At 39.6% G+C, this 12,007-nt stretch overlaps 1 protein-coding gene across 1 annotated transcript in view; it reads left to right on the top strand.

Moving 5' to 3' along the window:
- The window catches only part of ATXN10 (ataxin 10), an 84,023-nt gene that overhangs the window by 20,631 nt on the left and 51,385 nt on the right, over positions 1-12,007 (top strand). Inside the window, exons 4-5 of the mRNA XM_009082921.1 lie at positions 1,071-1,167; positions 1,981-2,145. Of these exons, the coding sequence (XP_009081169.1) occupies positions 1,071-1,167; positions 1,981-2,145 (262 nt within the window). The remainder of the gene's footprint in view (positions 1-1,070; positions 1,168-1,980; positions 2,146-12,007) is intronic.

Genomic DNA, 12,007 nt, shown 5'->3' with positions numbered 1-12,007 from the left:
GAATGGGAACCAGATGGGTGGGAGAAGCAGAAGCACAAGGACGAGCAGAAAATAAAGAAGTGCAGATGTGCAGGCAGGGAGAACAGAGATCTTAAGAACTAGAGTACAGTATGATACTAAAGGCATTATAGAGAAGACATACATATTTGGGGCTTAAAAATATGTATATATATATATATCTGGAAAAAAAGTTACTATTCTCTAAGCCTAAATGACCTCGGTTTAGACTTGCTTTCTTGTTGTTCCTAAGAGGACATATGCCCAGACCTCTGTAGGAAATCTGGCTGCCAGCTGGCACAGCACCTTTCCAAGAGACCTAATTTTAGATTTGCAGAACCTAGCAATATCACCCACCTCCATCTGTAATAGGCTGCTGTTAGTAATACCTGTTAAACTGAATTTAACGTGTAATTTGACGTTTCTTTGCCAGCCTATTAATAATGGCCAGGCCATTAAGAGCTGTCAATAAGGCCAGAAAAAGTTTTGATTTTGTGAGGTCTGTGGGTTTGTGCTTTTGTTTTTCATGAATTTACACCTTTTGGCTGCTCTAGGATATTAAATTGTGTGGTGAAATATCATCTTCCCCTATTTTAAGTCTGTATTGAGAGAAGGCTAGAATAAACCCTTTGTAGTAATAGCAGAAATCTGCCATATTAAATTCAGTGTTAAAATTGGAGGCAAAGTCACTTGGAATGCTGGCTTAAATTTTTCTGGGATAGAAGTTAGAAGGCATTGAGCCCATTGCAATATTCTACAATGATTTGTCCAGCTAAGCAGGATGTAATGTGACTAGCAAAGTAGTGTCAATTAGTTTTTGTAATCACTCTTAGCCAGTGTTTAATGTTCAGTCAAGTCTCGGGTATAATTCTAAGTACTTTGTAAACTTCTTTGCATTAGAAGAGGAAATGCAAATATTTGTTGTATAGTAGAGTGAAAGACTGCACCCACAGCTTCGTGGAGATGGATTCTGCAGTGTGTGGCTGTAATCTTGCAGGATGTCATTTGCGTGAAATTCATTAGTGTTGCTTTGAATTCCTGTTAAGATATTTTCTGTATGTTTTTTTTTTCAGCTCTTCGTTGTAGTCTCCAGTTTCTTGGAAACATTGCAGCAGGAAATGGAGATTCCCAGAATAGCATTTGGAAATGTGCTTTCCCAGATCTCTTCTTGTAAGCATGGATGCAGATTTTTTGTAGTGCCACTTCTGTGGTTATATTAAAATTTTTGTACACGATAATTAGGCCTTTGCTAACACCATGAAGCTTTGAAACATAACTTTGGTGAGAACAGGATGGTTCAGACCATATACTGTAGGTGTTTTTTTGTTAGTCAGCCACAGGGGTCAGGACCTTTAAAAACCTGCTTGTTCTAAACTAACAGTAAATTGATTTAATTCAACAGAAACTAGAAGAAAACTCTGTTTCAAATGATGAGTTTCAACCATCAGCTTTATTCTAGACACATTTTCAAGTAGTTACACTCATTTCCAAGAACACAGCATCTTCTTTTTACACTTTGCTGCTGTGCAGACCTGTCAGAATTGCTGGATCACATGAAATCTACAAAAGTTCTTTAGTCTTTGTGTCTCCCCCACCTAACCTCACTGGAATATATTTATGGAGGTTTGATGACATAGGTGTAGTGAATGTTGCATAAACTGTTTTATGCAGACACATGACACTATTGTTCATGTGTTTGGCCAAATTTTCATAGTCAGCTAGTATCAAAGGCACTTTAATTCCATGTGATAATCATTCAGAGTGGGTTTTTGGAGCCCACTTGTCAGCACTGGATGTAGAAAGACCTTATGGTAAGAGAAACAGATGATTGTTTCACCCAATTTCTAGCTGTCCAGTTAGTTCCAGTTTAGGATGAATTTTGCAAATTTTCCCTAAAAGAGCAGCTCACCAAGCTAAATGCCACTAGTCTGTTTTTCCCTAGTCAGTTTTAACTTGCTCTTACCTCCTTATTTTCTCTTGAAGGACATGCCTCACATACAGTGATGAGAAAATTGTTGCCTATTGCTGTATGGTCCTGTTCACCTGCCTGAATTCAGAGAAAGTGAGAGAATTGCTGGATCCTGGGAATTTGACTGTGGCTCTTCATGTCCTGAGAGTCTACAAAGAGCAGTTGGATACTGAGTGGTCGTATGTATATTCAGATTATTTCCCTCCCACCCCGTTAATTAGGTGTTTTTCTGGTGTAAATCTCTGTATTAAAATCTCTAAATTTGTGGCACTGATGAGTGCTAAATGAAGATCTATTTAGAAATTAGCAGTTTAGTGTAATTTAATAATAGTTCTGACGTCTGTTTTGATTGTTGCTAAAATAAGGCTACATTTTTTGTTGAGGATATAGACAGGACTTTTCAAATCATAGTCTGTTGGTTTTGGTTTTTTTTTTAATTAAAGAGAACACTGATTAATTTATACTTGCGCGCTGCTTTATGGAGGCTATTTAAAGTTAGAGCAGTATACAGTCTTACATACAGGCCATGCTAGGAAGACTTGTATGACTAGTGTTTGTGAGTGCCACCTAAAACAAAACATGGGGCTTTTTCTGTTTTTAATACCATGCAATCATTTCTATACCAAAACAGAGAAGATGTTTTGTTTGTGAGTCTTCATACTTTAAGAGCCCCTGATCAATGGGTATATTCCATAGAGCTTTTTTAGCTTTTACTACTGGCTGTTCTTGTAAATACTGTTGTCAGTTATGCATTTGATAAGTGTTCTGCCTTGCGTAGCAGGATGTGCATTCATTTAGTTGTTACATGATGCACTCCAAGGAGAAAAACTTATTTTTGTTTTTGCAGCATTCTTGTGAAGGTCATGTTTAAATGCAAAATTTAATTAGGAAGAACTGTCAGGGTTTTAGTTGTTATTTGGAAAGCCTCTAAACAGAGTTAAGGTGATTGAATCAAAAGCAAATGTCATTTAATAGTTTGCTTTTGTACTGAAAAAATGACTTTAAATTAGTTTGTGTCTGGGCTTTTTTTATGACAAGGTCAATTTGCTTAGGACATAAATAGTTTTCAGAAAGCAAACTTTAAGTTTCAGGGTTAGGCTTCTATTCCAGAAGTGACAAACTGAGTCTTTAGTTTTGTCCTCTGTTGAAAACACACTTTTGAAATGTTACTTTTCAGATGATTATCTTAGTTATCCTTAATTTTCTTTATGTATTGAAGATATGCTGAAATGTATTTTGACAGAGCTGTGAAAGCCACGGTGGTAAATTTATGTTTTGAAGGTAATTGCAGAATGGATGCAACATCCAAATATAAATGCTGAGGGATCCATTTCCCTGATCTCTCTAGTCTGAAGTGCATTCTGTTGATGTTATGATGAAGATGTCCTATCTCCACTATGGATGTTTGATGTGGGTGGGGAACAGTCTCTTTTCAGAGTAGTCTTGAAATGAAAAAGCAGCAAACTTCTTTGCAGGATAAAAGACTCTGATGAAGGTAAAGAGATGAGTAGAAAAGAGTAGTCTGGGTCCTGCCATAAGGCACTTGCAGTGTGTTTGCCCTCTTAATTCCTGCCAGAATGTTGAGTTCCTCATGCAGGGGAAAGCATTGGAATTTCTTCCAGACATTAAGAAAATAATACATTTGGGGCTTTTTTGTAGTACTTTATTGGCTAGTCTCAAAGCTCATTATCAGACTTTCCAATTGAAAGAAAAAGTGATGAGTTTGTAGTATGTTTCTTGGCATTTTGTACAGTCTGAATTATAAATGGAAATCTCTCAGAAATGTTGGCACTGTTTTCAAGTCAGCACAGGTCAGGTGCATTCACAGGCACAAAATCTCAACCAAAAAGTGCATTGCACTTGTATGAAACATTGAACAGGTATTCCAACAGCATTACCTTGGAAGGGGGAAAGATATTTCCTTGCTCTAAAGGGGCTGATTTTTCTGAGTTTTTGTAGCTCTAGAGCCTTTTTGTGATGCCATCTTGTACCTGTTCCTCCATTTCTTGATCCTCACTTCATTTGTTGTTCTAATACTGCATTTCTTCTATCTCCCATCACGAGGAACATACTGTATTTTCCTATCATTCTTCCATCTGTACAGCACATACTCTAACTGTGTTTGCAAGTGTTATACCTGATGTCACACAGCTGAACCTCCCGGTTCAGTTTTCTCTTTTTTTGCCTGGAGTATTGGAATCACTTTGTTTTGAGGGTAGCCTTGAGTGGTGTCTGACAGGCTGTTTCTTTTATTAGCACTAATTCTGCTGCTGTGAGGTAGTTGTGGATGGACAAAATCATGAAACATTATTTCTTACTTTGTTAGAAACAATGTTACTGACTTTGGCACTTTTTTCTTTTTTTCCTTTGCTTCCCTCATCAAAGAGCTATGTTATTTTCTGATATGGAGGAAATGTGTGAGATACAGTCTGGTAAAGGTGCATAGAAGGTTTTCTGTCACTTATGACGTTGAAGCTAAGTTTTGGACACCTCTCTCTGGACTGTAGGAAAAACAGTTGGTCATCAATTCATTGAAAATTTGCAGCAGTCCTTCAGCTCTCACTGGAGTACATCCCACTAGGGTTGCTTAAGAGAGTTCACATGGCCATGGTATTTGCAGGGACCCAGAATCCTGTTGGAAAGGTTTGAGTCCCTTGTGCACAGCAACTGTCTTATGGCGTTACATGGCTGAGCTGAAATACAGCCTGTTTTTCTTCCAGGAGGTTATGCTTACTGCTGACTCACAAATGACTGAAGTTAAGATGTTCTTACCTTAAAGTTAAAAATATCACTTAATTCCTGCCTACCTTCGTGTCTCTGAGCTGGAGCATCCGGTTTTGTGTTACACCGAATAAAAAGCGAATGCCACGTGTGTTTATTCCTCTTGGCTGAGCTTTCTGGCTGTCAAATGCTGCTTTTAGGCATTGCAAGTCTTTCTTTGAATAGCTAGGCAAGTTTTGATTATAGGCAAAACTTCTATTTGTTATTTTATTGTGCACTGAAATTTATGACTTAATGTTTCTCCAAGTTAGTATCCAATGCATTCCACAAGTAAACAGCTATGATGGTCAAACTGTTTTTGCAGTTGCTGCCATGAATTGTTAGGACAGAGAGAGGACATCCAGGACAAATATTTGGATTGAAGGCGGTTGCCTGAACTGTAGTCTGTCCCACGGAGTCCTCACTACTCCATTCAGATAGCACGTGCTGTGTTTTCTACTGACCCATCACAGGAATGCAAGCACATCTTTAAAGTCTTTATTTTGGTGAGTTGGCAGTTTGTCCTCTGTTTCTGATCCCTTCATGTTTAGAATCCAGTTTTCCATCTCCAAACTCAAAAAGTCCTTAGGGAAAGTTCAGGAGGAGCCTCGTTTCGAGTGTGATGCCTTTGACTTCTCCCACCACTCTCACAGCAGTTCTGTAGGGAGATTTTGTCCGAGGAAATTTGAGATTATTCTGAGCAGCTCCTCAGAGTTTCTGTTTTAGAGTCAGCTGTTGGTAGCAGACCTTTTGCAGTCCCTCTTCTGTCTGACATAAACTCAGTTAAGGAGGGCAGAGAAAGAGTCTAAAGGCAGGATGTAGCTTTCTGGAATTTACCTGCACATTTACCTACTTCGAATCATGAGACATTTGGTAAAACACAAGGATCTTCTATTGGGGAAGGGGGAATGTCTGAAGTAGGCTCTGCTTCCTGAGAGGGGTGGGTCATGGGAGATAAGACCTCAGTTTGGCATCTTCTGGTTCTAATCAGTGATGGAAAGCTAAATCATTCACTCCCTAAGCAGTTTTTGAAACAGAGGAGAGCTATTTTCAGATCAGCATAATGGGATTTTGGGAGTGTAAGCACTGATGCAGTTTTAAAGTGTGTTTGTAAGTTGACAACGTAAGAAAAATTGCCTCAGAACCTGGAAGACAGAGAGGTAACAGTGCTGTGATCCAGCCCTAAGTGTCTTCATGAGTGATAAAGGTTTTATTAAGTAAGTAATTTTTGTGCCATGCTGGGTGCTGTGAAATAGGTAGTAAAGAAGGAATTCAGTTTTATAAGGAATGCCCTAGTCAAATTTTGTGTTCTGTTCTCCTATGATCATACCTTTTTCTCCAGACCAGATGGTCTGAAGGTTCATTTCATTAAGCTTGTGGTTACTTGTCAGCATCGGAAATGCTTCTGTCTCTGAAATCTGTGTAGCTGTAGAATTTAATTCACACATTTAATAAATATTCTCACAATTTAAGAACTGATACTTCCTCCTCTTTCTCTTTCAGAAGCTTAATCCTCTCAACAGCTCCAGGATTATTTGAATATTGCTAACTTTGCCATCTTCAATACTAGATGCTGAATGGCATATTAAAATAGTGTTAATTATCATATATTAGGCAATATATTTTTAAACTGCCTCTAAACTTCTAGTCAACACAGCTCCTGAACTTGTTTCAGGCTAGCAGTTATGTAATCCTGAGTGCTAGGAGCTCATCTGAGGTTGCCACTGCTGATCCAACTCCCAAGAGCAATGGTCTGAGGAGGTACATCATGTATCTCCAACTGAGGTTCTTCAAATCATTGTCTGGCTGGCTGTGTACCCCTTTGTTTTCTAGCTTTTGGCTAAAATCTTAGTGTAAGAATAAAAGGGAAGTTTTCAGGACTGAAAGCTGTCAGAACTTACCTGTCTTGTCCCAGGTAGTTGGATCTTTAGTTGGACTTGTGGAGAGTGCTGAGAGCTCACTGCTTTGGAAAGTTTTAAGGAGAGTGGCATTACAGAATGTACTTCAAAGAGTCTTCAAAGACACTGGTTCTGCAGAAACAAGTTTGTTTCCTTTCTTGGATTTGTTTTCTGTCATACACTAATTAACTGATCCTATCTCCTTGACGGTTCTTTACTGTGTGGTTGTCTTCTAGAAAACATGCTGTTCTTTGCAAAGTGCAGCTACTCTCTGGGCTTTTAGCTCAGGAATTAATGCCATCTAACTGTGGTAGAAAACTTCTGTGTGGCTCCAGTGTAGTGCATGAGGGGCCATTCCTGTTCTAGGTTTAGTCCTGAGACCTTGTCCTTTAATGTAGGCTGCACCTTTCAGAGGCAGGTTGTGATCTGTTGCTTCCAGCTTGCTCTGCTCATGAGCATCACGGTTCTGGGAATATTATTCCCTCTAAAATGCTTCCTTTCACATGGAAAGCTTTTAAATCTCTCAGTTCACTTCTGTTGCTTCCACCCTCTTGTGATCTTTGTTTTTTCCTTTTCTTATAGTGTGACTTAGTCCTTTTCCATCTGTTTGCTAACAGCAGTAGATCTAAAGACTTAAAACTTCTTAAACTGGGATTGATTTCTGCTTCCTCCGACCCTCTCTTCCATCTTATGTTTCATCTCGCTTCAAAGCGGTGGGTGTGGTTTTCAAGCCCTTCTGTGACAGTAATTTATTTTCTGTGTATCTTCCATCTTTCTGACATATCTCTAATGATACACAGATTTAATTCTTCTGGACTGTTGAGATACTAGATTGACCATACAGAATCACAAAAGGTTTGGGTTGGAAGGGACCTTAGAACTCCTCTCACTTCACCCCCCTGCCATGGGCAGGAACACCTTCCACCAGGCCAGGTTGCTCCAAGCCACATCCAGCCTGGCTCTGAACACTTCCAGGGATGGGGCAGCCACAGCTTCTCTGGGCAACCTGTGCCAGTGCCTCACCACCCTCACAGGGAAGAATTTCTTCCTAATGTCTAATCTAAACCTGTTCTCTGTCAATTTGAAGCCATTCCCCCTTGTGCTGTCACTACAGCTCCTAATGAAAAGTCTCTCCCCAGCTTCCCTGCAGCCCCTTCAGATACTGGAAGGCTGCTACGAGGTCTCAGCTCAGCCTTCTCTTCTCCAGGCTGAACAGCCTCACCTTTCTCAGCCTGTCTCCCTAGGGGAGATGCTCCAGTCCTCTTATCAAATTTGTGGCCTCTTCTGGACTTGCTCCAACAGTTAAAATGTGTTTATGTTTAAATATCTCAGGCACATAAGCAAATATCCTTGCTCCATAGGCTAATCCTTTTTTTCTGGTACTGCTTGCTTTCAATAGCTGCTGCCTACCAAAGGATGCTGTCAGAGAACTGGACACATCCTTCTTTTAGGAAACAAAGCTGGAATACACTGTTGAGTAACTGAAACGTATTTCCTACTCACTCTGTTTCTGTGTTATTGCTAATGAGGCCTGGACAGTCCTTGGTAACAAACTCCCTTGTGGTCCCAAAGGAAGGAGAAAGCACAAGCAATATCCCACATCCTGGGTGCAGTGTGCTGGAAAGGTTTGCCAAGCACTGTTGCTTGATTTTATTTTTTCAGTAAAAGCCTTTTCTTAAAACCTGCAGAGATCTATGCCTTAGGCTCTGGAAAATTGTGGAGCACTTCAAAAGCCATTTCTCTGTGTTTCCCCACACATCCACATCCTTTCCCCCTCGGGTTTGTATTAAGCAGCAGCAGCAAAGTGTCACACAGCTTAGAAGGTACTGTATTTAGGAGAGAAACCAGCACAGAACACTACGTGGGATCAGTTTTAGAATATTGAACCTGCAAACGTATGAGTTTTGTAAAATAATTAGGAAAAAGTAGTACAAAATTACATTATAATTTATCCTAACCGAGTCTAATGTGTATTCTCAAAGCTGTTTATTTTAGAAATACTTTGGTGGCTCCATTAGAGATGAGAGTATAGCTTGAGTCATCAGTTTTTCCAAGTGTGTGCATGGGGCAGTGTAGCTACTATGGAAAGGAAAAACAGGTTGTACTTTTGATTCCTGAAGAGCAAGGAAGAGAAATCCTCCTTTTAAAATTAGAGGCGTAATGTGCCTTTTGGCTCCCAGAGAATGATACTAAGAGCATGGTCAGCTGTTTGGTATTAGAAGATTTGCTGAACATCCACTTTCTCTTTGTGAAACCACAGCTCAATGATGGCTGTAAAGATTAGGATGTGGGGCTCCCCCTCCCTATTTCTTTGCCTTTGGTTATTTTGTCCTGGCTTACGGAAGGATGTGTGGACAGAAAGTGGTGCTCCTATGGCAAGGAGACTTGCCTATGGGCAAGATTTAAAGGCAAGGATAGAACTCCTCAGTAGAGTGCTCCTTGCTTAATTGGTGTGCATATGGTGGGGAAACCTTCGTTTGTTTGGGCTGGCAACTCTGTTTCTTCTGTCTGACAGTTTAGGATGTCCCCCACCCCCTTCTTCTCCTCTCCAGAAAGTATGGGTTTTTTTAATTCCAGGAAAGTTGGAGTTATGTCGCAGGTTCCAAGTTCAACTGTGGTTTTAAATAGTACTGACAATTGGAAAAGTTTCCTTTAATTGAAGAGATCTGAGTAGCTTCTGCTTTCTATTTGCAGTAGCAGTGAATTGGCAGAGATTTCCTCAATCTTTCAAAGCCCAGCCTCACACATTTAATTATCTTGTCACCTCTTTCCTCTAGTGTATATTGTGGAGAAGGGGGAGCAGGAAGTGCTATTAGCAGGAAGTGCTATTAGCTATTCCTAATCATCTTCCAGGTTTTTTTTCTTGGTAGCTCTTCAGAAAAAAACTGTTCCAACATCACATATAAGTAAAAATAAATATCTTTTTAGTGTCTTTCAGATGTAGGTATTGAATTGAGTGGGAGTGTCTTCTGAATTGGAGAAATGTTGCACGTAATCTGAACTCAGTCTTCTAGACCTGAGAGCTGACCTGGTGGACACCATCACGGGCTGTAATGAGGATGCATTCATTGTGGGAATGCCCTTGGAAGATGGGAGGTTGTTCACTGTTGGGCTTGGCTCAGCATGGAGGAGTATTGTGATGTTTGATACTTGGGGTTGAGCCTCAAATTTGGAAATGTGTTTCCTTGTTCTCCTTATGAGTGAAAACCACTGGTGTTGGAGTGGGGCGAATGATCTCGTTTCCAGAGGTTTTTGTGACAGCACGTGTTCCATTTGTTATTAAATAGCTTTATGCTTGTAATTGCTTTTTCAAATAGTTTTGATAGGCTGCTTCTATTCCTGTGCAAGGACAAAATACACTTCTGCTACTATTATATGTTCTGGTTCCAAACAGTTCCTCATGCAGCACATTTAGCATCTAAAAAGGCTAATGATAAGGCATTTGAAGTTACCTGTCTGAATGTGCTTTTTTTCTTCAAAATTAGGATGATTTGTTACATTCGTTTGTTAAATTACATCTAAAAAGGAGCTATTTAGTTCTTACCAAATATTTTGGATAGAGTGACATTATCCTAGGGTGATGAAAATTGCTTCTTGGTTTTGAGATCGAAAGTTGCTGATAACGTAGCGAATCTCCACGTCTTGTTCTTCGTACTTTCAAAACATTTGTGGGGGTTTTCTTCCTCATTTTCTGAGAGTGAGGAGGCTATTCTTTAAACTTGCTAATGGGATCAAATCAACTTAATATGGAGCATGACATTTGATGATAAAGTTGATTGCTAACACCCGGCTTTGATTGGGGCAAGCTTAGTGGTCATTCAGAATATACAGAGTGCAAATGTAGCTCATACCACTTTCTCTTGGCAGCTTCTCAACTTCAGTTTGGTACAATACAGCCCTTGTGCTGTTATAAAGTCTTTGAACATCTCCTCCTGTATTTATCTACTATGGAAGCACTTGATTTTTTTAGGATTTTAGCCAAACAGTTTTTAAGAAGTCAAGAAAATTGGCATATTTAACACTGTTCATTTGTTACTGTGTTACGCTTGCATAACAGCTTTAATTTTCACCATTTCCTTCACTAAATTACGGTGGTCCTGAGTTTATCCCAGTGGTTCTGCTGTTGGCCCCCAATGGGAGTTTAAATCTCCTACCAAAGCCTTTTGTGTGTGTTTGAAATGCCACATTCAGTCAGTAACTGAAAACTGAATGTCTTTTTTTATTTCAGTCATGGATGGTCTTACTTTTCCTCTTCTTTTCCTCTGCCCCAAATGAAAAACAGGAGAGTTGAGGACTAAAGATAGTAGATTCAATTTGCTGTATCCTGGCTTAGATACCACCATGATTTATGGGCATGGTAGAAAGAGTTGAAAGTGCTTTACTTCACTACTAATTTTTCTGCTATCTCATGGTGATGCTCCTGTAAAATATGCTTGTACAGGAAGTGAATAAGGTAAGAAGAGACACTTAAATACAGAAGCAGACATTTCCTAGAATCACAGTGTGGTTTAGATTGGAAGGAACCTTAAAGACCATCTTGCCATGGTCAGGGACACCTTTCACCAGACCAGGTTGCTCCAAGCCTTGTCCAGCCTGGCCTTGAACAATTCCAGAGATGAGGCATCTAGAGCTTCTCTTTTCTGAGGTATTGCATCATGTCATGAAATCAGAAGGGTAAGAAGCAGAAACTTGAGTCTGAAATACTCCAGGCTCCTTAAGCAGTAGAGGTCTAGTCCTCAGAATGTGAAAAATGTGTGTGAATAAATAAAGGAGTGTAGACTCAAGGAAGGACTGGACTACAGGCCTTACACTTTGCAATAGTGATCAGGAATGTATTAGATGTCTTGTGTGGTAATTGTTGATTGCTTTTTAATCATTAGGCAAATAGTCAAGAAGGTTTCTTCAAAGTAGTATCAAACATGAATATTAAGGTTTAGATTCATTCAACTGTAAAATGGAAAAATTTGGCTTCAGTTTGTCTCCTTAAATGCACTTTTACTCTTCTGCATTGTCAGCTGAAATTTGTACGCTGTGAGGCCAAGTTCTGTGTTCTGCACAGCATTGATTGTTAGGCTTTTTTCTCTTGCAGCTCCAGACAAAAGCCTGTGCTTCTACTTAAATCTGTGAAAAATAAAGTCACTTGTTACCATTTGGAAGGTTTAACTGGATGGCTGGGAATTATTAGTTCAGGAACTGTAGGAGTGTTCCCCTTGACTGCTCAGTTATGATGACTGAGTCTGTGCAGCTCAGTTGGATACGTTTGTGCTGTTGACAAATTGTGTTGAGAAATTCTTGAATCAATTGTACACTCCTCAGCATGCCAGTTTTAAGTTGATTATTCCCTGTGCCTCTGCTATTTTTTTCCAGTGAATGGATGTACAAA

This window comes from Acanthisitta chloris, unplaced genomic scaffold (genome assembly GCF_000695815.1).
Source record: "Acanthisitta chloris isolate BGI_N310 unplaced genomic scaffold, ASM69581v1 scaffold7209, whole genome shotgun sequence".
Taxonomy (NCBI): Eukaryota; Metazoa; Chordata; class Aves; order Passeriformes; family Acanthisittidae; genus Acanthisitta; species Acanthisitta chloris.
The sequence above is the reverse complement of the archived record's forward strand: the minus strand, read 5'-3'. Positions and strand labels throughout refer to the sequence as shown.